This window comes from Lepisma saccharinum, chromosome 16 (genome assembly GCF_977018435.1).
Source record: "Lepisma saccharinum chromosome 16, izLepSacc3.1, whole genome shotgun sequence".
Classification (NCBI taxonomy): domain Eukaryota; kingdom Metazoa; phylum Arthropoda; class Insecta; order Zygentoma; family Lepismatidae; genus Lepisma; species Lepisma saccharinum.
Genome location: NC_139244.1, coordinates 33,050,273 through 33,077,721, shown reverse-complemented (window position 1 = coordinate 33,077,721; position 27,449 = coordinate 33,050,273). Strand labels below are relative to the sequence as shown.

General features: G+C 37.7%; 1 protein-coding gene across 1 annotated transcript; it reads right to left on the bottom strand.

Annotated features, from left to right (window-relative positions):
• On the bottom strand, positions 1-27,449 carry LOC146000008 (uncharacterized). The gene is made up of 7 exons (XM_083137313.1): positions 27,105-27,449; positions 10,853-10,968; positions 9,430-9,584; positions 5,923-6,084; positions 3,860-4,112; positions 1,756-1,870; positions 1-1,004 (listed from the first exon to the last, which is right to left on the bottom strand). Exons 1-7 carry the CDS (start codon positions 27,357-27,359, stop codon positions 702-704), a joined length of 1,359 nt encoding a protein of 452 aa, XP_082993439.1. The 5' UTR covers positions 27,360-27,449; the 3' UTR covers positions 1-701.

Below are 27,449 nucleotides of genomic sequence, written 5' to 3'. Positions count from 1 at the left end.
ATGCATTTATTGTTTATAATAAAGCATCTTTGGCACAAAATTTGCAGTGGTAGAAAACAGGCAAACCTTACATCAGCCTAATCTCACACTTATGGTATTAATAACAGTTCAGTACTTAACAGCTTCTAAGGATGAATTTTTCTGGCCTTGTCCCCACATAAAGCGGCTCTGGGGTTCACCCAGCCTCAAATCAATGGGCACCTGTGGGCAACCATGGGGGGTGGGTAAAGGTGGCCAGAGTGCAGTGCTGATCACATCACCTTCAAAAATGGCCGAGATCGAGAATGTGTGGGGGCCCTACCCTCTCATCCCCTAAATGTGGCTTCATGGCATAGAGAACTTTACTTCTCTTTTTTACCTTTTTACATCTTATATTCATTGTAACCAGTTTTTGTCACACATAAGAGTGACAGAAATCTTAAATTCAATTTTGCATTTTGGAAATGAAATGTTAAATAGAATGCCATACTTGCTCAATCATGACCACATTTTATAGTACCTCTAATATATAAAAATCTAACAATTTTGCCCGCTGAATATAAAATTCATACTATTCTACTGAAATGCATTATCCAGCATTTACAAAATCAGTCTTACAAAAATATATATCTTCTTATCTTTTTGTAGTACAATACGATGTAGTACATAAAAAGAAGAAAGCCCTTCTTAAAAAGTTTGATGGGCAAAATAAATGTAGCAGCTCAGCTTTTATCCATGAACTCCTTCAGCGATTGGCACAATGTCACTGCAGCTGACTTTAGCTTATCCTTGCCATGAAATGCAATTGAAAGTCGCAAGTAATTCTTGTGACTCTTGATGGGAGAAAATCTACTTCCTGGTATGGCAGTTACTTGATACTTTGCTTGACTCCACTCAATGAATTTCACAGCATCAATGCTCTCAGGAAGCTTAATCCACACAAAATATCCTCCTTCAGGCTTTACAAATGTGCAGGTGTTTGGTAAATGTTTCTCCAGTGTTTCACACAAAACTACCATTCGTTCCTAGGGATAAAATTAATAGTGTAAAATAGTTTCACATCCAATCAAAATATAAGTCTGCATAAATACATTTATATTAATGTGTTTGTCATACAGCACAAATCTCCAAGAGATATCCTTTGAATATCCAAAATATTATGGATATTCATTTCCGTATTTTGTATTTTCTTTATTTACCATCGCTTTTGTGCCTCTGTCGGCTAATCATGATGGCGAGGATGAGTGACAATTAGATGAAATTGGTAAGAAAGCACTCTCAAAGAACACCCATGCCCGGGCTTGGATTTGAACCCAGGAAAGTTGGTGGCAAGATTAAAAGTCCACCACCTAACATACTCAGCCACTAAACCGGTGTATATCCATTTCTGGATATCCATAGGATCTCCAATCATGGACATCCATAAATCTCTACTAAAGGATATACACTGGACGTCCATGGTATAATCATTGGATATCCATAGGATATAAAATCCTGCATATTCACGCCATGTCCAATCCTGGACATCCAAGGGATATCCAGTATATGTACACTGATGTTACAAGGGTTGAAGAACCATTAAAATATTGTTCTCTCATCTGGTATAATGCCTTTTTTTTCAGTCAATTTTTACATAAATAATTAATCATGACATACAATATGAATTCAGATAGGCAATTGGTTAGATGCTATGTCATATCTAGGTATATATTCTTGAATGAAATCTATCAATAGAATTATCACAAAATTATAGCAGATAGTTTTCTGTGAACATACCTTAAAAGTATTTACTAGAAGCTCTAAGTGACTGTCTTGCAAACCAAGCTGGAGAATGCTTGTTACAATGCCAGATACATAGGCATTTGATGCACCGCCACTCTTCAAAATGCCACTGGAAAGGAAGTGAAGACCTTCTTTACACTGAGTCAGTACCGATAAACACAAATCTGGTTTCAGGTAAGCAAATAGTTCCAGATTCTCACCTCAAAATGAAATAGTTAAGTCTTCCATTCACAGCTGCAGTCTTTCCACACCTAGTAACAGGTCTGTTGGAACAGCATGCCTAATTGTGCTCATTTTTCAAAGAATTGTACAGTGCCTTCTCATTCATTTGTGTAGTGTCTTCCAAATCATTCACACAATTACCAATCATTTTCAAAAACGAATGCAACACCAAGCATCGCACTCACAAGATAACAGAACATGAATGATCTAAATTGAATCAGGTGTCTGTGCACAACTGCATGTACCCATGTTACCTGCCTACCTGTTTTTCACTCTTAATCCTTTCCTCTCATAAGTAGGACCTGGTCGAGATGTCTTGCTGTTCCACTTGTAAGTCAGACCTCCTCCGACATTGTAACCAATGTTTCTAAAAGTAATTTGTCGGACTTGGTTCTTATCCAAGACACTTAGTACTATCTGTTCTCAGTTAAACTAGATTCACATTTGGCAGCATTGATATCATCACTAGATGCACAAATATGTATTGTTTGGTTAGTTTCTATTGTTATTTTGATCTAATTGAAGTTAAAAATGAGGACTATGCTGTTTGCAGTTATAGAAATGTGGGTGTCCAAAGGAGAGACACCCACCCAATTTTGGTAAAACTTGTTGAATGGTAGATTTTAATGACTTGGTTTATATTACTTTGCTTTCCTGTCACTTTTGGCTAATTGTCGAGATGAGGATGAGTGATGATATGATGAAATTGATGAAGGGACACTCACACAGACCCATATCCTGGCTGGGATTCGAACCTGGAACCATTGGTATCTTAGCATGCTGTGATAACCACTCCACCACGAAGGTTGGCTGCAAAACTTGTTATAACAATACTGGAAAGTATTGAAGGTAAAAAAAAAGCATGCTTATTCATTCAAATTTTGTAAAAAAAAATACATCAGGAAGGTGGGTGGGTGGGAATTTTTAATTACTGTCCATTCATAAGCATCTCTGGGGCTCAGTCAACGGGTACCTGGTGTAATCTGGACAGGTGGATAAAAGTGGTCACATAACTCTACTTGCAACACCTCCACTACAGCTGAGATCGAGAATCCACACCCCTTTTTGCCCTTATGGCAGTGAGCAATGCACAATTATACCCTGAAAACTAAGGCACAAGTGTTTGATGGAATAGAATAGAAAATAATTTTTATTTCCTACAGAGTGAGGTTCAGCCTTAGGCTGCTCTACCACCTTCCTCTGAAAATTGAAAGTTACAACACATATATTTACAACACTAAAATAAAATCTATAACATGAATTAATTTAACACAAATGAAAAATAATACAATTTTAGAGAGAATACAATGAAATACACATTACACACACACACATACACATGTGTACATATGCACTTTCCAAATCAAGACTAAAATAACTTTTACACAATTTGCAATATTTGTTGTGTCAGGAAGTGTTTGCAAAATACAGGGTTTCACTTGGTTCTTGTTGCTTAGCCATATGAGCTAAAGCTGAATTGTTTTGCAATAAAAATAATATAACTTATTCTTTGAAGCTTTTGGGTGATGTAGCAGATGAAACGTAATTGGAAAGAGCATCCAAAACCTTTGCAGACCAGAGGGACAAGGAACCTTCGAAACTGACAGCAGAATAGTGCAGAATGTCAATTTTTTCGCCAACCTCTCATATTGTATGAATGTATTGAATTTCTAAATGTCAGTTTGTCGCGGAGATAGATAAATGTTTATAATTTTAATATCTTATATGCTAAACAACATTGATGCAGATGTTGTGCTGCACAATTTTAGCAGCAATGACTCACATACATGCCATTTTCATGAGCAAAGAAAGACTTGAACACAATATCAGAAAATGGCAAATGATCCAAAGGGAAAATGATCTTCAATTCACTCACCTATTTCTCATGATAACAGCCAGTCGAGGAGGAAGCTCTAACCAGCCGACACGAGTCCCTGGAGCAAGAATCTTGGAGAAGGACCCATTGGAAACCACATTTCCCTCATAGCCTTCATCAGATGGATTATCATATGCGAACAGTCTCTTTGGTGGAAAGGATTCACTTCCATAGTACAGTAAATTGTAGACATCATCACATATCACCATCATACCCAACTTCCTTGCAATATTTATCACATTTTGACTGCAAGCTAAGAAAAAAGTCATGTTATTAAGAGACAGGAGCATTTTTAGTAACAAAGAAAAATGGATTTCCTTACTCTGACAATAAACAAATTTATTAAATCTCTGTGTCCCGCACCGTGGCTGTGGTCTGAGGTGTCAAGCTTTGGGCTCCGACTATTGGACATGCGCAGGTTCGAGTCTCCTGGGAGGAAGCATAACAACTTTTCTCCTGAGATTTTGGGTCTGTGCATGGGAGCAGTGGCAACCAACCATCATGAGGAAATTGGGGAACTACGAATGAGTAGCGTAACTTGGTCATGGAAAACCTACTACAAAATGGGGGTCCCTTGTGCTGATCACACGTCACCCCATAACAGGTTGGATGATCTCCCACCTCAGCAAGTGGGTGTGAGGCCAGCAGTTGGCAGGTAGGCCTTGGCGCTCACGGGCTATTGCACCACAGGTTATTATTAAATTTGTAGTGAAATTTTAATCCATCATGATGAACGTTGACATGTCTACTTTCTTTTTTTCCAATTCTTCTGTTTATTTTCTTCTATACAACTTTCTTATCTCTAACTTTTACAAATATTTTTACATACACTTCAAATACCCAAAATGCTTTTGGCAATCTACATCTATCCCATAGTGTTCCACTAGCGTGGGGTAATGGTAGGCCATGGACATCCATAGGATTTTTTCCAGGGAGGGGAAAGCAAGGTAATTTTTTTCCATGGGTGGGCAAAGGAGGCATATTTGCCCCCAAAATAGTGATTCCCCTTCAAAAAACACTGATTCAGTCTGAAATTATCATGTTCCTTCAACACCCTTATAATAATTAACATAAATTACACTGACTGAAATAAAATTATGTGAAATATATACTAAATATAAAAATAGGAAAGTTAAAAATTGTACTTACATATGTGCCAAGTACTTAGTTTTTATTCGAACCTGAGGAAAGAGATAGTCAATCTCTGAAACGTCGTTCTACAATAAGAGCACTATACTCACATACGTAAGTACAATTTTTAACTTTCCTATTTTTATATTCTGGATTTGTGAGTAACACGCGACAAACCTATAAAAAGAAATATATATACTTTGTAGGTCGACATTCATTTTTCGGTTTCCGGGGGAAGGGGCAAGCCCCCCCCCCCCTCCAGACGTAGGCCAGTGACTGTGGTGGAAGAAAGCATATGCCTTGCTGAAATGTTAAATGTTAAACCATCAGCTATATCAACTCTTCTGCACAAGCATCTAAAAGTTAGGATACTTTCTTCACGTACACAGAAACATTTCTAGTGACCCTTGTTTGGTGAGTAAAGTTAACATAGACAATGATGTAATATTTTTGTTATTTTACGTCACTTTTCTGCACTTTTGCCTAATCGTGTCAATGAGGATACCTGATGATTAGATAAAATTGATGAAGGGACACTCGAAAGTAACATCAATGCCCACAGCATAACTCGAACCTCGAAACTTCGGTGCCAAGCTCAAAAGTCGACCACTTGACACAACCAGCCACCAAGTCGGCCAAATGATGTATTAGTGTAAGTAAAAAAAAACAACAATAAGATTCAAAAAAGGAAAAGAAACAAAGTCACAGAATTTAATTTATTATGTCCATTGGTGTGGAATTACTGAAGGAATTAGAACAATTACAGTTTTGTGATTTTATAGCATCATCTTCATAAGCATAATTTGTATGCAGATGATTTATTTCAACATATGTTTTCTGAAAACCATTCTTTAAATTTTATTACTGATAGATCCCACTGCAACGGAACCAATCTTAATTAATTACTATTCTGCAGTACTACAAATACCTACCCTTTGACATCGATATTCCACATGGATTGTGGAAAGTTGGAATGGTGTAAAACATGGCCCAGAAAAGCTTTTCATTACTTAGGTTCCAATGTTCTTTGGATTTTTCCTCTAATGCAATTCTCTCCAATTCAGCTGTGTCCACTCCTTCATCTGTGATGGGAACTGCAATACAGAGCTATTAGGAATATTTTCATACATATCAACAAGCTCTTAAAGGATTTTGACTCATTTTGCAAAGCCAAATTCCTTGACTTTTAACTAACTTTCCAGATATGGCTATGATTTAACATACTAATAAATAACACTTATGTCTTATATTTAGCACGTTAAACAAACAAATCCAGTTTATTTAATATTGTTGAAAATAAAAGAATGTTTTTATACAAAATATTCCTCAAAAAGAAGCCAGTTTGGAGGAAATTTCGAAATCTGTCTTCAGTCTCCAATCCTGACAAGCAAAAAAAAAACCTTTAAAAATTACTGCTTTTAAAAAAAACTGTTCACTGTTTTAGGCATTGCAAGATTGAAGCATAATTTGAAAATAATAGAAAGAAAAATGTTAGCAAGTCAGCCAAAGGTCACAGTTTTATTCCTGATATTCCCTACCCTATTACAGTGTTGCATACTCTAAGCCCCTTTCACTGGAACTAAACAACTCACGTTCATGAATATGTACACAACTTTATTTCTTACAAAAAAAGAAAAAAACAATATATTAATGTTTCTATGGCACCATGTGAAATGTAGCAGATTCAAATGTTTTTGAAAGACTTCTGTCACTCATTCCGTGATGAAGTGAGATAAATGACCTACATAGTAAAAGGTAAAAAAGGTAAAGTGCTCCCCTGTGCTTAGTACTACGCCATGAAGGCGTATAGGGGGTGTGGGGGTACCCCACACTTTCTTGATCCGGTCGTGAGTGGGCGTGATGTGATCAGCATCATGCCCCTGACTGCCTTTACCCCCCAGGGTTTCCCCCAGGTACCCATGTCATTCGACGTTGGGTGGGCGCCGGGGCCGCTTCCGTTAGAAAAGTTCCCGGATTTGAACCAGTCGGGGATCAAACCCGGGACCTTTAGCATGGTAGCCAGATGCGTTACCGACTGAGCCACCGCGGCCACTATACATAGTAGAGTTTGCAAATCTTGCAGACACTCATTTAAAAAAAAAAAGAAATCTCCATTGATTTTCAGCTAGACTGAGACTTGCATAAACTTATCAGGTGAAACGTGAGAAAAAAGGACATAAGTCTGCAGCATAGACAAGGAAAAATATGAACATAGAATCATATATTTCCTGAAGAGAACCAGATCAGTCAAAAAGGAAGCATGAAAACACTCTAAATGAAGCGGAATTGTGGCTTCAGATTTTGGACACTTTATCCTTTCATAGAACATGCAGAAAGTAACAAATATATGAAAAATTCTAAGAGAACTTTGGAAATATCCATGCAAGTGACCCTTGCCCCACTTCTCCTTAGTTCACGATACTGTTTATGAGAACAAAGCAAATCCACAAGTTCTGTTCTTTTATGCAACTTCAGGGAAATGTTTCAAGGTAGAACAGAGAACTTTACAAATTCAAAATTATTGACCTCTTCCAATTTTTCTTAACCTATATTTAATCGACTCCTACTTAGGTGAAGTTGAAAATTAGCAATTACGAGCATAAGTCAGGCCCGTGCCCAAGGGGGGGGGGGTCATGCCCCCTCCCCCCTCGAGCCATGAAAAATTTAAATTTGAGCTTACAAAAACCTACAAAAATTACGTAGATGGTTTTTCAAATTTTGCATCAATTTCGATTTTGTCCTTGCACAAATGAATAGGTTGTTTCTGGACAGAGGCAGTCTGCACTATTGGACTATTTTAGTTCTATAATCATTGATGCAAGGCTATCAAACGATCTGATTTAGTAGGTTGGAAACACTGCATACCCACTGATGATCTACCACGCTAGTCAAGCTGTCTCGCCATATTGTGTCTTACGAAAGCGCAAAAAAGGAAGAACAATAATTACTCCTCATGTCACAAATTGAAATTATTTTCGTGAAAAAAGCAAAATATCACCTTGAAGAATCTTTTGTAAGAATAGGTAAGTATGAATGTTAAAAATGACGAAATAAACGAGTGAGAGGTGTTGGGACCATACCGAAGTTTTACCAAAACTACTACTACACGAGGAAAATCACAAAAAGAAAACAGATGTCGAAATTTATACAGTGTGTGCAAATAAATGAAAAAATAATAATATACATATTTTATTACTTAGTTTCGGTTGATTTTTTTTTTTTTAAATATTGCTAAAATTCTTCACCATAAGCATAATTTCTTGACATTCTTCACTGGTAGACACCCTGTCTATAGTGTATACAAAAAATTATTGTAAATCATAGTCTCGAAATTACAGTTGTCTAAAATTTAAGTTTTGAAAAATAGTGTTGAAAAATTATGTTACGAATTTTATACAAATGTCCTCCTCCGTAGTCGAGCGGGTTAAGGTGTTCACTCGTCTTGAGATCGTTCGCTGCGGGACGGCGTAGGTTCGAATCCGGCTCTGGTCGGAATTTATTCGGCCTACGTATAGGGCCGGTGGCAACCCACCATCGTGAGGAAATTGGGGAGCTCCGAGTGAGTGAGCGTAATCCGGTCGAGACGACCTACTATAACGGCTGGGGATACGTCGGGCTGACCCCCCGACTATTCCAATACTGGTTGAAGATCTCCACGCTTAGAGGTGACGAGAGAAAGTGTGGGAGGGAGACCGGCAGTCGGTAGGTATGCCCAGGCCCTTCATGGGCTGTTGCGCAAAGGATTATTTATTATTATTATTATTTTATACAAATGAAGAAATATATTATATTTATATAATCAGAAAGATGATTACAATGATTGTAACATGTAAAGCCTGTTCCAAAATTATTTGAACGATAAAAATACGTTCCATGAGCAATGCAACATAATCACCGACCGAATATCCCATGAAATACATTTGAACACATTCTTAAGGTTCTTTTTGGAAAGGTCCCAGTAGTTCTAAATTCTGCCGCCAGGTGCCAGGCTGACCAGTCGCAAAATGGCTGTCAGTGGTGAGGGGAAAGCATTTTGCGAGAGTAGATTGGTCGTGACTGTGCAACGTCAGTTTCATACATGATTTCATAGAGATCCACGAGTAAAGAGCTCTACCGTATTAGTGCTGCTGTGCAAACCATTGGTGAGAACATGCTGAAAAGTGTCTGGACGAAGTTACATTACCATATTGATGTGTGCAGATAACGAAGGGAGCTCACATTGAGCATTTGTGAGTTAACGTCGCGATAACCATTGGCACTTAAACTTGGGCAGTTACATTACATATGTGTGAAGTTGTATCTTATTTTGACAATTCATGATTAAAATATAACGAGTTGAAATTGTTCAAATAATTTTGAATCACAGTGTATTTGCCTGCAGAAGCAATAACATGAATAGCAATCAATCAACAGCATAATATCAATGTTAAAGAACAAACCTGGCACTATCTTCATGTCTGGAAAATGCTTAAATGCATCCAATGCTATCATGTAAGTTACTTCTTCAACAAATATTACCGCATTGTAAGGTAAAAATGTATCCATTGCTAGCTGTAATCCATGTGTAGCACCACATGTTTGAATCAGGTTTTCTCTGAAAAATAAAATTAAATTACTGTCTAAACTAACACATTAGGAAGCAGTTTTATTTACACAATAATGTAAAGTACTATATATGAACATAAATATCTAATTAAGCTATAGTGCTTTATTTAGTGTACACTATTATAGTTTCCAGGCATACATAAACATGGAACTGGTATGTGAATAGGTGATTTGTTCATCACAAAAGATGTTATGGTGGTTGTAACACCTAAGCCGTCAAAAATGCATATTTTTCATGATCTGTGTCAAATATAATATGTTTCGCACATGGGCAGATGGTTTCTTTCAAAATCACATGTTTCAAAATAACAAACCATTGTTAGTTACTTGCATGATCTGCAGGTGAAGTGCAGAAAATGCGCAAGTAAACTATCTGTGAACATTGATTGATTCATCGATTTGCTATATTTTACTTCACTTTTCCGCCACTTTCGGCTAATTGCAAAGATATCAATGAAAGGCAATAAGAGGAAATTGATGAAACACACATGGGCAGGAGATAATAAAAGACCCACAGAGAATTATACTAGACATGAGCCCAGATGCCAGAGCCTTGAAAGTCTGCAAAATACTGTCCAAGGTACCAGGAATGATAGCAGTGACCTCTATAAATCCTTGCTTCACAAATCACGCAGAACTAAGTTCACGAGTATAAGTTTTTGTTACATACCAGATGTAATCAAGTTTCTCCAAAACTACTTCATAAATAAGGAGCTTAATCTACCTGGACAGAAACATATAGGCACACATAAGAAATCATTGAATGCCTCCAAACTGTCGATTGTGTGGATAAATTATACTGTCCTAAATTCACAGACCACCAGCTGTCCATTTCGGTTAGAGATCAAGAATGTATTTCCTTGTTTGTCAGTTATTTTTAAAACACACTGTGTTCCTGAAATACAAGAGCCTCTAAATGTATTTCTAGTGATCAATGATGTATTTGATGTAATGAATACTAGAATCTTCAACATAGCTGACAAGTCTCTAGCAAGTGTTTTTCCACTCACAATAAGAAGTCAAAGGGAATTTGAAGTTGACAGGAAGATGTCTGTCATATGTTCTTCAAATTGCCTCGTTGGGAAAATAAATTTCCCAGAAAATCCTTATTTAACCTTGATGCAAGTGTATATTTTAGAGCACATATTTTAAAATCAGTGAATAGACCCACAAAAGAATGAACGCATGTCATGAAACCTGGTGCCAAAAAATATATATACCCAGGAATTTAATGACAAATTGGAAAACAAAACTCACCTACAAACATTATCACCATAGTTTTTACAAAGAAACTTTGCAAGTTCCTCTCTGAAGTCCCATAGACCTGCTGCAATGCCATATTGGAAGAGAAAACTCTTCTCTACTTCATTTTCCTGAAATGAATCATTATGAAACAGTATACTACATAATTTCATCAACATTATTTATGTACACAAATGGTCATTTGAAATTTTCTATATAGTCTCCCTTAACAATAACACACTTAAAACCTTGCAAAATTCTACTCTGCAGCAGGGGGGCACAGCAGCTGCTAACACATCCCGAAAATATTTGGTCTAGGAATTAATTCGTGCGGTTGTTACGCACACATTGAAGCTGTAGTTCAAACACAAAATACATAAATACCTTAAAAAAAATATTGTCCATCGCGAGCCACCACTTTCGCCCATCTGTCAGGCAAGTTACGGATTCCGTGGCGAAAGAAGTCCTCATCCTTTGAAGCGATCCAGTCAGACACCTATTTTTCGATATCTTCTGAAGAAGTGAACCACTGTCCAATCAAATCGTTATTCATGCAATCGAACAAGTAGTAGTCCGAAGGAGCAACGTCTGGTGAATATAGCGGGTGGGGTAAAACTTCCCATCCGACATTTTCTAAATAGGTTTTGACCGGTTTTGCGACATGTGGGCGAGCATTATCATGTTGAAAAATAAGTTTATCATGTCTGTTCTCCCATTCTGGTCGTTTCCTGGCCAGAGCTTGCTTCAAACGCATTAATTGTCGTTGATAACGTTCTCCATTAATAGTTTCACCCGGTTGCAGCAGCTCATAGTACACCACACCTTTCATATCCCACCATATGCACAGCATAACCTTTGCACAGTGAATATCTCGTTTTGGTTGTGAAGGACCTGGTTCACCTGGCTTCACCCAGGCCTTTTTTCGTTTCGGGTTCTCGTAATGGATCCACTTCTCATCGCCAGTAACAATGCGATGCAAAAAACCCTTTCTTTTCTGTCTTTGAAACAGCAATTCGCAAATGGTTTTTCGTCTTTCAACGTCTCTGTCTTTCAATTCATGTGGAACCCAATGTGACATCTTTTGAATCATTCCCATGGCTTTGAGGCGTTTGGAAACTGTTGTTTGATCAACGCCTAATGCTTCTGCAAGTTCTTCCTGCGTTTGACACGAATCCTGATCGAGCAATGCTCTCAATTCTTCGTATTCAAATTTTTTTGGCTGTCCAGGTCGCTCTTGGTCTTCCAGGCTGAAATCACCACTTCTAAACCCTGCAAACCACTTCTGACACGTTCGCTCAGCTAGCGCATGGTCACCATACACTTCCACCAAAATACGATGACTTTCGGTAGCACTTTTCTGCATGTTAAAGTAATGAAGCAGAACACCCCGCAAAAACACTTTAACTGGCACGAACTGCGCCATGTTCAGTTGACTACAAAATGCTGTTGTTGACGCGTCAATCAACTGCCCTATACTACGAACGATGCACGCTGACAGGAGTTTTCAACGCATGTGTGGGTACACGGAACTGTGAGACGATACGCTCGTTACGCCATCTCTTGTCCAGGTGCACGAATTAATTCCTAGACCAAATAGGTTCCTAACAGTCCTAAACCTGGCTCCTAAGGTAACAACTTAAGATTTTTCACAAAGTGTTTGTAGCTGGATGTGTCCCACACCAATCCTCTCTGCAGCTGCTTTAATAATAATAATCGTTTTCTACTAAGGGATGATTACAGCTACAGTAAGAGCCAAATCGGATGAAAAGGCAAATATGAAAAAGACAGAATGTAGGCCTATCTAACACTTGCAACGCTCAGTTAGTGTGCTTAAGTTGCTTGCCTTAAGTTAAAAAATAAACACATTTTCAAATTTAGAAACATTTTATGTGTAAAAAGTGCTGAATAAGCACATATTTAGAAAATCATATCATTTAATTTACAATTGTAATTAGTGGGACACATTTTGGATTTTGCGGTGCTCCTGTAACCCAGTCACACAGCTCCTCAGGGCACCACTGCACACGCTTTGGTAACCACTGCCTTAACATATAAATTTTAATAAAAAAAAAAGGTAAAGTGCTCCCCTGTGCTTAGCACAATGCCATGAAGGCATATAGGGAGTGTGGGGGTAATGCCCAACACTTTCTTGATCCGGTCGTGAGTGGGGATGATGTGATCAGCATCATGCCCCTGACCGCCTTTACCCCCCAGGTACCCATGTTATTCGACGCTGGGTGGACGCTGGGGCCACTTCCGTTAGAAAAGTTCCCGGATTTGAACCGGCTGGGGATCGAAACCGGGACCTTTAGCATGGTAGTCAGACGCGTTACCAACTGAGCCACCGCGGGCAACTTATAATATAAATGTAAATTTTAATAAACCTGAAAATTTTGGGGATCAGTGCCCCTTTACCCCTGTTAAATTATCACTATGACTGCAATGAACACTTGCATAGAGACAAGCACAGATAACTTTCTATTTGGCTATCTATGTTTTTTCCTCTTGAAATTTCTCCACTGAAGTGGTAAAAAAGAAAAAAAGCATCATTTTGTCCCATAATCGCAGAAACAGTTGGAAGGTAATTATTTCTTTATTTGATTTGATTTTAAAATTTTGGGTGCGTTAGCACTTAGGCTATTTTGCACCCATCGCATTATACGGGGTCCAGCCCTTATCGTTACAAATAACAACTCTTAACATTGCATAACTAAAATCTTAAAATATTCTGACTTCCGTTAAAAGCTGAGGCTGTAAACGGGCACTCAGCACACATAAGGACAAAAAACAGGACAACAGACATAATTATACTGGCCATAGGGCCAGTCGCCAGAGCCTCATTTGTCTGCAAAATGCAGTCCAAGGTGTACTACATAAAAGTGAAGTTGACAATTGGGTGTACTACATGGAAGGTCACCCCTTACACCCCTTGGAAGGTAATTAATCACCAGAATCCATTTAGCATCCCAAAAAACTCAGGCGATGGATCTTTTCAGAAAAATTTACAGATCTGACTTTCTATAATGGTGGTAAATCATGATTAGAGACGGGATTTGTACGTAATTACATATTCTATTCCTTCCTATACCGCGTTTGTTACAACCTGTCCCGGTTCCCGCGCTAGCTGGTCACTGGCTTTTCTCCGTGCTGGGGAAAGTCAAAGCCAGGCAGCCAATTAAAATGCGCAACGTCGCAACAGTGTCTACGTAAGCACCTCTCTTCTGGCTTCCATTCGCTCCTTGCTGCCCAGCAGACGATTTTTTCCTCGTTTCTTATTGGCACCGAAACTGTCGAGCGATCGCTAGCGCGGGAAACGGGACGGGTTCCAACAAACGCGGTATAGATACATACCTTGAACAGGAAAATGTCAACGAATTAAGAGGGCAAATTGAAAAGCCTTTGCGCCTATTTTTTTTTCTAGCTTGTTATAAGTGTTATTACAAAAGCGAGATATACGAGCGATGCAGTAGGCTTTTCTTGGAACACCCCTATTGTAACTTCCGATTTCTTCCACAGCACGGTGCTGTTATCAGTTGGCAAAGATGGCCGGAGTGCTCAGGAAGTCCACACCATATGAGCAGCAAAGTGTTATTCATTTATTATGGTGCAAAGGACAAACAGCCACAGGGAAATTGAGCCAGTATATGGGGACACGTGTACAGACGTTATTAACCGACAACCATTGATCGTAGGAAATACCAAGTTCAGTGGCAATGTCCTTCAGATGAACATGTCGATCAGCTTTCACCATTACATCAACATGTGTAATGTTGTCCGGTGTCAGCGAGGAATGAGGTCGACAATGAGTCCTCCACATTTTCCCGTCCATTTTCAAACTCTTTGCACCACCAGTGCACACATTGCACTGATAAACACTTGTCCCCATTTCCCTGTGGATATCTGTAGCTGTTTGTCCTTTGCACCATAAAAAACTAATAAAACTTCGCTGCTCATATGGCGTGGACTTCCTGAGCACTCTGGCCATCTTTGCCAACTGATAACAGCACCGTGCCGTGGAAGAAATCGGAAGTTACAATAGAGCCATTCCAAGAAAAGCCTACTGCATCACTCGTATATCTAGCTTTTGTAATAACACTTATAACAAGCTAGAAAAAAAAATTACGTGCAAAGACTTTTCGATTTGCCCTGGTACATAACTGACATGATTTTGCATAAGTTTTATGTTACATATTTTTACATATTTGCCAGGATATTACATATTTTACATGTTTGCTAATTTACTTTACATAAAACAACATATTTCAGTAATTTTCCTATCTGGATCCTTTTTCCTATATTTTCGAGCTCTGAAACATGCAGAAAATTCAAGACGTGATGTCATATTTTCTAATCAATGAGATGTATAGTGTTTACGATCACCTAAAATTGACTGCCAAGTTGAAAGACAGGCTGAAGACAAACAAAAAAAATTACGGGAACTGTTATTCATCAAAAGATGCTGGAGTTTCCCCCCCGTGCTTTTCTGCTTACATACATATTTTCCTTTCACTTTTAGGTTTAGGCAAAGCACCTAGAAACTTGGCAAGTGAGCAAGTGTGGCTCCAGACCATACTACGAGCAGTCATTTGGGAGTGCAAGCACAGATGTCTCCACTGCCAGAACATTCACGTCTACGACAATGTGGCAACAAAGGACTCAGATTCCACCACATGAAGGAAACGACAACCCCTGGTAGGTGGAGTACAAATCTCGTGCTGTCTCCAAGGCTTCTGCCAATGGAGGAAAACCCCCAGATGATGGCTGGAAAAGTCGGCTAGCAGAAGGAAATCTACAGTTCGACACGAACTGTGCCAGGTTAAACCTTCTAGCCTATAGAATCAGATCCATTGAATCATTTGTAGGCAGAAATCTATCTCAATGGTTTGGCAAATAACTGATAGTCAGGAAAAACTACTATCTGAACAGGCAAAATTAAAATTCAAGTTTCTAAAGCTGGAATTAAGCTGGAAGAAGACTGGATATAGGTGGGTTTCATGGGACATCAGGATGTGCACAGCCACCATGTTTGCGGCAAATTTTACCACAATGCAAGAGTTTGTGACGTAGGTGAAACACACCTATACATATTCCAAAATCGTCCACAATCCGATCAAGGCAACACTTGAAATTCTACCTCTGAACATAACAACCTGAAATTATAAAAGCTGAGCCGACACCAATGCCACTGAATCAGTATCAGCCGATACCAGAATGAAGTGGTATCAAGTGATTCATATGTTATTGTTTCGAATTACATGAAGTATGAGAAATTTGCCATTAGACATTTCAATTACATGATTTTGCATGACTTTCAAACACATCATCCAGAATAGTAGTAAGTGCACTTAGCCTATCTATTACTATTATTATATATTTAAAGTATCTAGCACGTGCTGAAGAGAGGGACATAACCCTCTAAACGGATGACCGGGGGAAAAAAAAAAAAATAGTAGTACAAAACATTCAATGCCATTGGTTGGCAAAATTACTCTTTGTTTAATAACACTGCAAGATAAGGAGATATCATAGCATTTTTCGGCAACAGCACAGGGCAGGGGGCCTATTGATGAATGAAATAGGTGTCAGACAAGCTGATCCAAAGTGCACCTGGGCCATTTCATCTCAAATCATACAGGTACGTAATAAATGTGTCACCTTAGAATTACAAAATTAGCTGAATAAAATATACGTTAAAGGAGCACATGACAATGTCCAAAAATAAAATATTTTCCTTTTCTGATCATTTGTTAAAGTGTTACAAGCTCACAAAGAAAGTCAATGTTTGGTAAAAAAATACGGAAGGGAAATAATGCAATTTTCAAACCACTATAAATCAAAAACCAAAACTGGTAGAGATTTAAGGTTTCTTTTATTTGAAAGCTTGTTCAAAGCACTTTCAAAACCTTATTACGGTACCTATTTGTACAACCCTCCTCAACTCTAAAATTAAAATTTTTCAAAGTTCTAAATTATTTTTTGAAAAAGTGAAGAGCCACAGGACCCGAGTTTTGCTGTGATAATAGAATATACAGAGCGTTCCCTGACATTCGCTACGAGATTCGGCGGCAAGCGGCCCGGCGTCAGCGCTTGTCTTTCCCGGCGAACGGGGTTCGCGACAGTCGGCTATTAAATTACAGTTTTCATATTGTGTACTAACCTTGACTACAGAAGGTGTTGAAAATGATGTCCCTCTGCTGCAACACATTCCTGGCATCTCCAAAGGAAATTGGCATTTACACGTGCAAGTTCGTCTACTGTAATTCTCCCAATTTCTCATACAATACTCTCTCTTAACTCACGGATGGTGTGCGGATTGTCTTTGTATACTTTATTTTTTAGATTTCTCCATAAATAAAAATTGCAGACTGACAAATCAGGGGACCTAGAGGGTTTTTGAAACACCCGTTTCTTGTGAGAGGTGGTCGATAGATTTCCGAGGAGACTGTTCTGGAACGTGGGTTTTTCTTTCCACTTTTATTCAGAACTGACCATGTTACTCTAAACTTTTTTACGAGGTTTAATATAGTGGTCCTATGTGGGACGGGAACACCAGGACATTTTGTTGCAAAACATGGTCGCACTTCTCCACAATTCCTCTTACCGAAGTAACAATCAACAAGATAAATCCTTTGTTGTAATGTAAACTTTTGTGGTGCCATATTAAGCCACAGTCTTCAACACACGGACACGACACAACACAACTTCCGAGGCAGGATTATACTGGCATCAGTCTGCAACGTCAACAGGAAGGGAAAGAGAGGGAAGGCAGGGAGAGCGAAAGAAACAGACTGTAGCGTGCGACTGTCGCAGACCCCATTCACCGAAAAAGACAAGCGCTGACGCCGAGCCGCTTGCTGCCAAGTCTCATAGCAAATGTCAGGGAATGCTCTGTAGAAGCTGTACTAACTATTTGCAATGCCATTTCTGCACTAACTTCTAACGTTATGTAGAAAATTCTTTGTAAAAACTTTAAAAATCCATTTTGACCTTTTTTAGAATTCATTTTCTCAAAATTTCTGCAAATTGTACAATATAGTCTTTATTTACTGTACTTGCAGAGATGCAATCAGACCTTGCAATGTTTTTGTTTGCAACCAGGGAGAAATTTTTAAAAAATGTTTTGGGTTTTTACTGTAAAATATGTTACACTGTTTCTAACTGCTGCTTATCAGGAAACCTGTAGAGCATCAAATATATTATTGGTAACATTTTGTGTGTGCATGCACTTACACGAGTGTGTAGTGGTGGGAAACTACTTAAAATAGGATCATTCCATACCCCATTTAACCAACCCTTGTTGCATCATAATTTAAAAAATATTAATTATTGAATTACTAATTTCTATATTCTTCAAGTGTTCAAAATCAACATTCAGGCTTGCGTTTAGATTTGGTAAAACTGTCAAAGCCGGGAATCGGCTGTAACTCGTTTATTCTGTAATTGTTGACATTCGTACTTACTTATTCTGCATTGCGAAAGATTGTTTAACAAGGGATTTCGCTTTTTTAAAGAAATTAGTCCCAGGGCGAGCCTCAGCTACTGGGCGGGTCGCAGGTGGCGGATAGCGAACGGCCATCAGATATGGTGGTTAGCTGCGAATAAGGAAATACCAAATAAGCAGTCCCGGACCGAGGCGGTAGTGCTGTTGAGGTCTGGGGAGGACGGATTATGGCAAGATCATCCTCATAAAATCCCAGAAAAGCCCCATAACAGCACTACGACATGGCGAGAAAGTGCCGCCATTAAATAAGCACTGCCCCTACTGCCTTGCAGGGAGGAGAGGGATCTCCAAAGGCTAGGGGAAGGTCACCCCAACAGAAAACCAAAGGGTGGAAGGAACTCTTAGGCATAGAGAAGCCGATCCTTCTAAGGGGAGTAAACCCCTATCAGAAAATCCCAGGTCCTCCAAGGAAGTGGAGGTTGGAGCATAGAGCCCACAAAAGAAAAAAGGGGAGAAACATCCAAACCCCATTGCTGGCATAGCAGCAACAAGAAGGCAGCCCCTTCACTATGCTAGGAAGCTGCAGGCCAATCACCTACACTTCTTAAATAAAGATGATTAAAAGAAAAGACAGAGAATTGGCCGGATGGATCTATAGGAAAGATAATTGGCGAGGACTAAGGTATACGACTTTTGGAACTTGGAACATCAGAGGCCTTAATGGAAAAGAAGTTGAAATAGTAAAAGAAATGAAGAACACCAAAGTAAAATATTTAGCCCTAACTGAAACCAATAAAAAAGGAAATGGAGAAATTGAGTTAGATGACGGATATGTACTGATATATAGTGGAGTACCGAGAATGGAAAGAGCTAGAGGAGGGGTGGCACTTCTGATCCACAAAGAAAAGAAAAGCAATATAATAGATTGGGAATTCATAAGTGAGGGAATAATGATTGTTAACATTAAAGAAGAAGAAGAAAATATAGCAATGATAATAGTTTATGGTCCAAATGAAGATGATACAGTAGAGAATAAAAACATGTTCTATGATTCACTACAGAAAATCATAGATGAAAGAAAGGAAGAAGTATTGATAGTAGGAGATCTAAATGGAAGAGTAGGAAACAATACGGAAGAATGGAGACAGGTAATAGGACAATATGGAGAAGAGACATTAAATGATAATGGTACACGAATCTTAGAATTATGTGTAACAAATGACATGGTAGTGGTAAATACCAAATTCCCACATAAAGAAATTCATAAATACACTAGGGAAGAACCAACAAGAAGGGAAAAATCTATAATTGACTATTTCATAGTAGAGAGAAATACGATGAGAAAGATAAGAGATGCCAGAGTCAAAAGAGGGGCGGAAATTGGGAGTGACCATAAACTATTAATAATGGAAAGAGTAGTACAAAGAAGTAGAGTGCTAAAAACTAAAGGAAAAAGAAGACAGGAAAAACAAAATAAAATAAGAATAAAGGCATATAAATTAAAAGATACAAAAGTTAAAGAAAAATATCAGCAACTAATAGAAGCAAAGATACAAGAGAAACATGAAAAGGAAGAAAGAGATGTAGATAAATTGTGGGATGAATTTAAGAAGATTTTGCTACAGTCTGCAGAGGAAAGCTGCGGGACAACATACATTGGAAACAAAATGAAAAGAACGGCATGGTGGACAGATGAGCTGAAAGAAGAAGTCACGCACAAGCAAATATTGTGGAAAAAGTACCTATCAGTTAATGATTTAGAAAGCTTCGAAGAGTATAGGAGGCAAAGGGATATAGTAAAAAAGAAAGTGTTAGAGGCTAAAAAGAACTTGTGGAGAAAATTTGGGGAAAGTATGGAAGAGAACAGCCGAGAAAATCAAAAACTATTCTACAAAGTTTTAAAGACTATGAGAAAAGATAAAGAAAGCCCATTAAAATACATAAAAGGAAAAGATGGTAAACTAAGAACAAAACCAGAAGAAATCATGCAAAGATGGAAGGAATACTTCGAAGAATTGCTGAAGGATGAAACACAAACTAACAGGATGGAGGTTCAAACAGGAAACGAAAGAACAGAAGATACAGAAATGGAGGATGAAGAAGAGGAAATAAATGATATCAAAGTAGAAGAATTAAAAGCAGCATTAAAGAAAATGAAGTTAGGTAAGGCTAGTGGACATGATGGTTTAACACCAGAAATGCTTAAATACATGGGAAATGCTGGAGAGCAACTGTTTTTGAACCTATTGAATGCTATATGGGAAAAGAAAACTGTACCGAAGGAATGGGAGATATCAGTAATAATCCCAATCTTCAAGAAAGGGGATAATAGAGAATGCAGAAACCATCGGGGAATCTCATTGCTCAGTGTGCCAGGGAAGATATATTCAAGAATCCTGGAGAACAGACTCAGAAAATATGTCGAAGAGCAATTGGAAGAAAGTCAAGCAGGCTTTAGACCAGCAAGAAGTGTACAAGACCATATTTTCACCCTCAAACAAATAACAGACAAGACAATAGAATACAATAAAAAGGCACATGTATGTTTTATAGATCTACAAAAGGCTTTTGATAGAGTTCCTTGGAATGAGATATGGAAATCTTTAGAGAAGAAAGGAGTGGATAAAAACCTAATAAAAGCAATCCAAAGTTGGTACAAAGGATGCAGATGCTACGTGAGGACGAGAAACCACCAGTCAGAGGAATTTGAAATAACAACAGGAGTTAAACAGGGAGATATACTATCACCATATCTATTTATAATCCTATTAGATGAAGTGATAAAGGAATGCCATATAAAAATGAAACAATTTCATGTAGGATACTGGAATATGAAATCAATTAAACTAACAGAGCTCATATACGCTGATGATATTATACTAATAGCTAATACACAGGCTAGTTTACAATATAACCTAAATATTCTTAATGAAGAATTAAAGAAAAAGAATATGGAAATAAATACGGAGAAAACTAAAACAATGATAATTAGCAGAGAAAAGACAAACCATAAGTTAAAACTGAATAACAAACCTTTAGAACAAGTGACAAATTTCAAGTATCTTGGAGTAATTATAAACAGTCAAGGAAAAGAAGAGGAAGAAATAAGAGATAGAATCATGAAGACAGGAAAGCTATATCAAATGATAAACTGAGGATTTATAGGCAAAAAAGAAATATCTACCCAAACAAAATTCACTGTATATAAAACAATTTATATACCAACACTTACATATAGCAGTGAAAATTGGACAATGACTGGAAAACACCTGCAAAATGTACAAACAATGGAAATGAGGTACCTTCGAAGAATAAGTGGGAAAACCAGGAAAGATCGGATAAGGAATGAAACCATTCGGCAATCTTTAAATGCTCAGCCACTACAAGAAACAGTTGAACGTAATCAACTCAGATGGTTCGGCCATTTGAGCAGAATGAGTGAGACGAGACTGCCAAAGCAGATATGGGAAGCACGTCCACAAGGAACAAGACCAAAAGGAAGACCAAGAAAGACATGGAATATGAGTGTCAAAGAGATTTTGGAGAAACGAAGCATAAGATGGAAAGAGGCACAGGAAAAGGCTATGGACAGAAACGTCTGGAGAACTCTCTGTAACCCCTCGACACCGGCAGGTAGAAGAGGACGCGACTAAGTAAGTAAGTAAGTAAGTAAAGAAATTAGTATCTAACTTATTGTAGACATATCGAGTAATTATTGTTTGTTCTTTTCTCGCTTCCTGAACACGCAAAATGACGGGCAAATCTTGACTAGCGTTGTGTTTCAAACACCAAAGCAGTGTTTCAACCTTCTTAAGAGAAAAATCCCCGCATAGCCCTGAAAACCATTCCCACATAGCCCCAAAAACCATTCACGCATAGCCCAAAAAAACATTCTGGATTGTATAACCATCCACGAATAGCCCCAAAAACCATCCACGATAACCCCACGTACCATCACAGCAAGCTTAGGTTAGGTTAGGTTGCTTTAGGTGGCCAATATAGTGAAAAAAAAAAAACTGTGTGTTTGGAAACACTTACAGGGGATTACGTCATCAGATGCTCCCAACATCCGGTTCAAGTACATGGATGGAAATGCAAGCAACAGCTTTCATGCATCGAACGGACATTATAGAAAAATACATGAATTAGCGGCCAAATACATTGAAAAATGCGAGAAAACACTTCTACGACCTTCCGAAATTACACAGAAACTCAATTCCGTAAGTACTTTCTCCTGTAAATTTGAAGAAATCCGATTCCCAGCTTTGACAGTTTTACCCATTGCAAGGTAATCGATGACACGGGTTAGGTGGCAGAACAGCCTCAGGCTGAACCTCGCCCTCGCAAATAAAGAATTTGAATTTGAAAGGTCTAGTTGCACCTTCTGCAATTACAGTAACCAAAGACTACATTGTGCAATTTGCAGAAGTTTTGAGATTGGTGCTTTTGAGAAAATGGTTTCTAAAGAAGGTTCAAAATGGATTTTGTTAATTTTTTACCAAGAATTTTCTACATGACATTACAAGTTAGTGCAGAAATGGCATTGCAAATAGTACAGCTTCCATATTTCATTATAGCAGCAAAACTCATATCCTGTGGTTCTTCACTTTTTCCAAACAAAAATTTAGAGTTAAAGAGGGTTTCATAATTATGTTCATTAATAAGGTTTTGAAAGTGCTTTGAACAAGCTTTCAAATAAAAGAAATCTTAGGTCTCTACCATTTTTTGTTTTTCATTTATAATGGTTTGAAAATTGCATCATTTTCCTTCCATAATTTTTTTTTTACCAAACAGTCTTTCTTTGTAAGCTTGTAACACTATAACAAATCAACAGAAAAGGAAAATATTTTATTTTTAGGCATGTGTCATATGGTCCTTTAACACATATTTTTTTTTGTCTACAAAATCCGTGATGGTGAGTGGACAGCACCTGTATGATGCGAGATAAAATCACACACCTTTGAATTTGATGAACATGATCAGAAAAGGTGTCCTCCATTCACGTAATTTGCTGCAGTCAGGACAGCTAACATTCCAAAACTATTCGAGGAATTGAAACCTCACATCAAGGAAACTTTTAACAATCCTGATATACGTAACGTAGCATTATTTTCATTCTGTTTTGCTGTACATAATTGAATGTGCACTCATTTCAGTACACTCTTCACCCAAGGAAGACATATAATTTTATTGAATGAGCATTTTATAGATGTTAGATATAGAGCATACAGATGAAAATACAAGCAGTATTCTCAGTTGGCGATTGGAATTAAGTTGCATCAAATATTTAAATATTTCATTGGAAATATTTTGAGTAGTCAAATAATTTGTACGTAAGGTTTCTAAGATACGATACTGAATGTAAAAAATTCTACTGAATGTACAATATGATAAATCTTATGTTAATGATACTACACTGTTTCATATACTTTGAAATGTAAAGAATATGCCTATCATGCTTTGTTATTCTAGGGTCATTACAAGAGCAGAATTTCTATATTATTTAACACAGGTTGTATAATGTGTTCCTTTCTTTCCATGTAAGTCAGAAGGAGAAACAAAGCATAAAAAACACACTTTTTCTTTACGAGAGTGGTTTACAATAAAATGAGATAAAAATATTTCTTCATTCAAATATCATTTACTCTAACATGTCAGTTTAACACTTTTTACATAGAAGAAATAAGTCAGTCATGTACGTCACACATGAATTTGACCGATGGACATATTAGCATCTCCAGCAATTGGAGCCAGGATAATTAATACATTTTTTGGTACTATTATCGTATGAGGGAAACACCTACGAATCATATATTTCGGACTTCTTTACCTCGAATCTTTAAAAAATCCATAAGTGAACATTAGAGTGTATAATCTCTCATTTCAACTTCTCATTCAACATTTCAAACACGTTACATGTGTCGGTGGTATCTCAGTTATTCAATATCAATATTGTGTGCACAGGCACGACATTGTCTTTTCTTATTAATTATTATCATGCTGCAGTAGAATAATGCCATCAATGGTGTTGGGGAAACATACATGTTTTATATGTTTTGTTTGTAAATATTCAACATTAGCCATGACTCTCATTGTAAAGTATTTCTAGAGTCCTGATCATAAGATGTAAGTAAAGGCAGAGATTGTTTCTTAGCCCACTTTTACACATTCGTATATTAATAGGGACTTGTTCTGGTAACAATGTAGTATGGGCACAACACCTCTCACTCGTTTATTTTCTCATTTTTAACATTCGTACTTAAGTATTCTGCATTGCGAAAGATTCGTGAAGGTTGCATTTTGCTTTTTTCACGAAAATAATTTCAATTTTTCACATTAACAGTAATTATTGTTCTTCCTTTTTTCGCTTGCGGAACACACAATATGGTAGGCTCAGCTTGAGTCGCGTTGTGCATCATCAGTGGGTATGCAGTGTTTCCAACTTTCTTCACCGAAAAATACCTACTTTCATGTTCCACGTGTGCAAATTGTACATTTTGCACAGATTTTTATTTTTTTATTTTAACTATGCTTGCCTAACCTAACCTTACCGGGGCTAGTAGCCCCAAAAACCATTCACGGATAGCCCCATGAACCATTGACGGATAGCCCCAAAAAAACATTCACGGATAGCCCCACAAACCATTTCCGGTAAGGTTAGGTTAGGCAAGCTTAGTTAAATGCACCAAAACAACGGCGTGGTTGGAAACATTTTCAGGGAGTTACGTCATAAAACGTACACAACATCCGGTACATGTAGAGGAAGCAAATAAAAACAACTTCTATTGTGCATCGGAGAGATATTTTTCTTGAAAAACACATGAATTCCCGGTCAAATAGATTCCACAATGAAAGAAAACACCTCCACGAACTTTCAAAATGCTACAGAAAGTCATTTCCAGGTACTACTTTACTATACCAGAGACACCTATCAATGATTTATTTTGCAATTTTTTACATTGATAACGTACTTTTCTGCATTGCAGAACATTTCTTTAGGTGAAATAATGGATTTCTAACGAAAATAATATTTATTTCTTAGACCCACGAACCATCACGGGGACGAGGTATGCCTACTAGGTTAGGTTAGGCCTGTTAGGTTAGGTTCCATTAGCACTCCTTTCATTCAATTTAGCATATACGGACAACATCGGAATTGCAAATTCCACGGCATCTTCCACACCCAGCAACAACTTCACGATGCATCCTCGACACATCATGTTGTAGCAGCAGCAATAGCGTGTATTGTGCTCTTGTGCAGAAAGCAAATGGCGGCAGCAGCAATAGTGCGTCGGAAATAGATTTTCGTAGAAAACCACATGCATTGCATTAAAATGGATCAAAACTACATTCCCGAACATCAACAACGCTACAGAAAATGATTTGCGTAAGTACTTTCTCCTGTAAATTTGAAGAAATCCGTCTCCGGTATAGTAAACGAAGGGGGACGTGTATGTGTAAAGGGGTGGGGGTGGGGGGTCCCAGCTAGGAAAATCATGTTATGTAACCCCCAGCAAGCCCAAGGCTCAAGCAAGCATCTTCCTCCACCTAACAATTCTCACTTTGAGCAATGAATACAAGATGCTACATTTTGCATTATTTTACTCATTACCACTGGTTCGTACATTAAATTATTCTCATGGCATGGTCAATAGAGATATCAATGGATTTCTTTTCAGGAAATAAATATTTCGGTACTCCCCATACATTGGTTTGTTATCGTAACACAAATGAAAATGATGCAAAGAACTATAAAAAAATGGGTAACATTATCGTATGAGGGAAACGGATTCCTTCAAATTTCCAGGAGAAAGTACTTACGGAAATCATTTTCTTTAGCGTTGTGGAAGTTCCTGAATGTAGATTTGATCCATTTTAATGTGAATGCGTCTTGTTTTCTGCGAAAATCTCTGTCCGACACACTGTTTCTGCTCCCGCCATTCGCTTTCTGCACGAGAGTGCAATGTTCCATGTGTTAAGATGATGCAGCCAGTGTTTCAGCCTCGCCGTGTTTTCACTAGAACATGAGGTGTCGAGTATTTTTAATTTTTTTTTAACTATGCTTGCCTAACCTAACTTACCCCAAACTTATGGAAACTGGTTTTTGGGGCTAACGTGAATGGTTTTTGGGGCTAACGTGAATGGTTTGTGGGGCTAACGTCAATGGTTTGTGAGGCTAACGTCAATGGTTTTAGACGTATTAGCATAATTTCAAATCCGGGCACGAAAGTAGATATTTTCTGGTGATGGAAAACTGCATAATTCGACAAAACACTCTCAGAACGCCCCCTAAACCTACGCTATCACGGCCATAATGTGTTACAGATTCGAAACAAGTAACAGTAAGTACTCGTAAATAGAAGAAATAGACATTATCTTACCTAGAAATGCATTATTTCACCTTAAGAAATGTTCCGCATTCGAAAATAACACGTTAGCAATATAAAGAAGTCTGAAATATATGATTCGTAGGTGTTTCCCTCATACGATAATAGTACCTTTTTCAGCCATATTTTGTCTCGAAATGAGGAAAATCAAGTGTAAAATCCGAAATAAACATCACTGAACATCGAATAATTATATTGCAAAATTTGATACTGAAAAATGTACTTTCTTACACAGGAAAATACTTAATATTACAGCAATAACTACACATACTTCTTTCTGAATTTAACTTTTTATTTATTATTATTCTTTTTGGATCAATTTTGGTATTTTATTCACCATATTAACATAGAAATGCCAATTTATATGTTTATGATACCGGCAATTCCGTTTTTACTGAAATCTTTTCACCATAAATACGTGTGTCGGTCAATAACATACCAATCGATGTTCTGTTGCTCTCTGAAATATATGAACACACTTTTGTAGTAAGTCTGGACCGGGAGCTCCTGCAGACAAATTTGTTATTGTAGAATTATACACATTTAAAATATCAGGACCATCAAATAGATGATTCAATTTTGGATCCTTTATCACATGTGCACTACTATTATACTCCATTTTGTTCCTGAGGTGTTCGCTGAATTCTCGTACGAAAGAAGGGCATATGTACTTAAAATTTCGTACACGTGACATAGTTATGATATGACTATAGCATCATTTCATAAGTAAACATGTTTGTTTACAGTATTTATCAGTGGCAACACAGGTTAATGAGTACCTGTG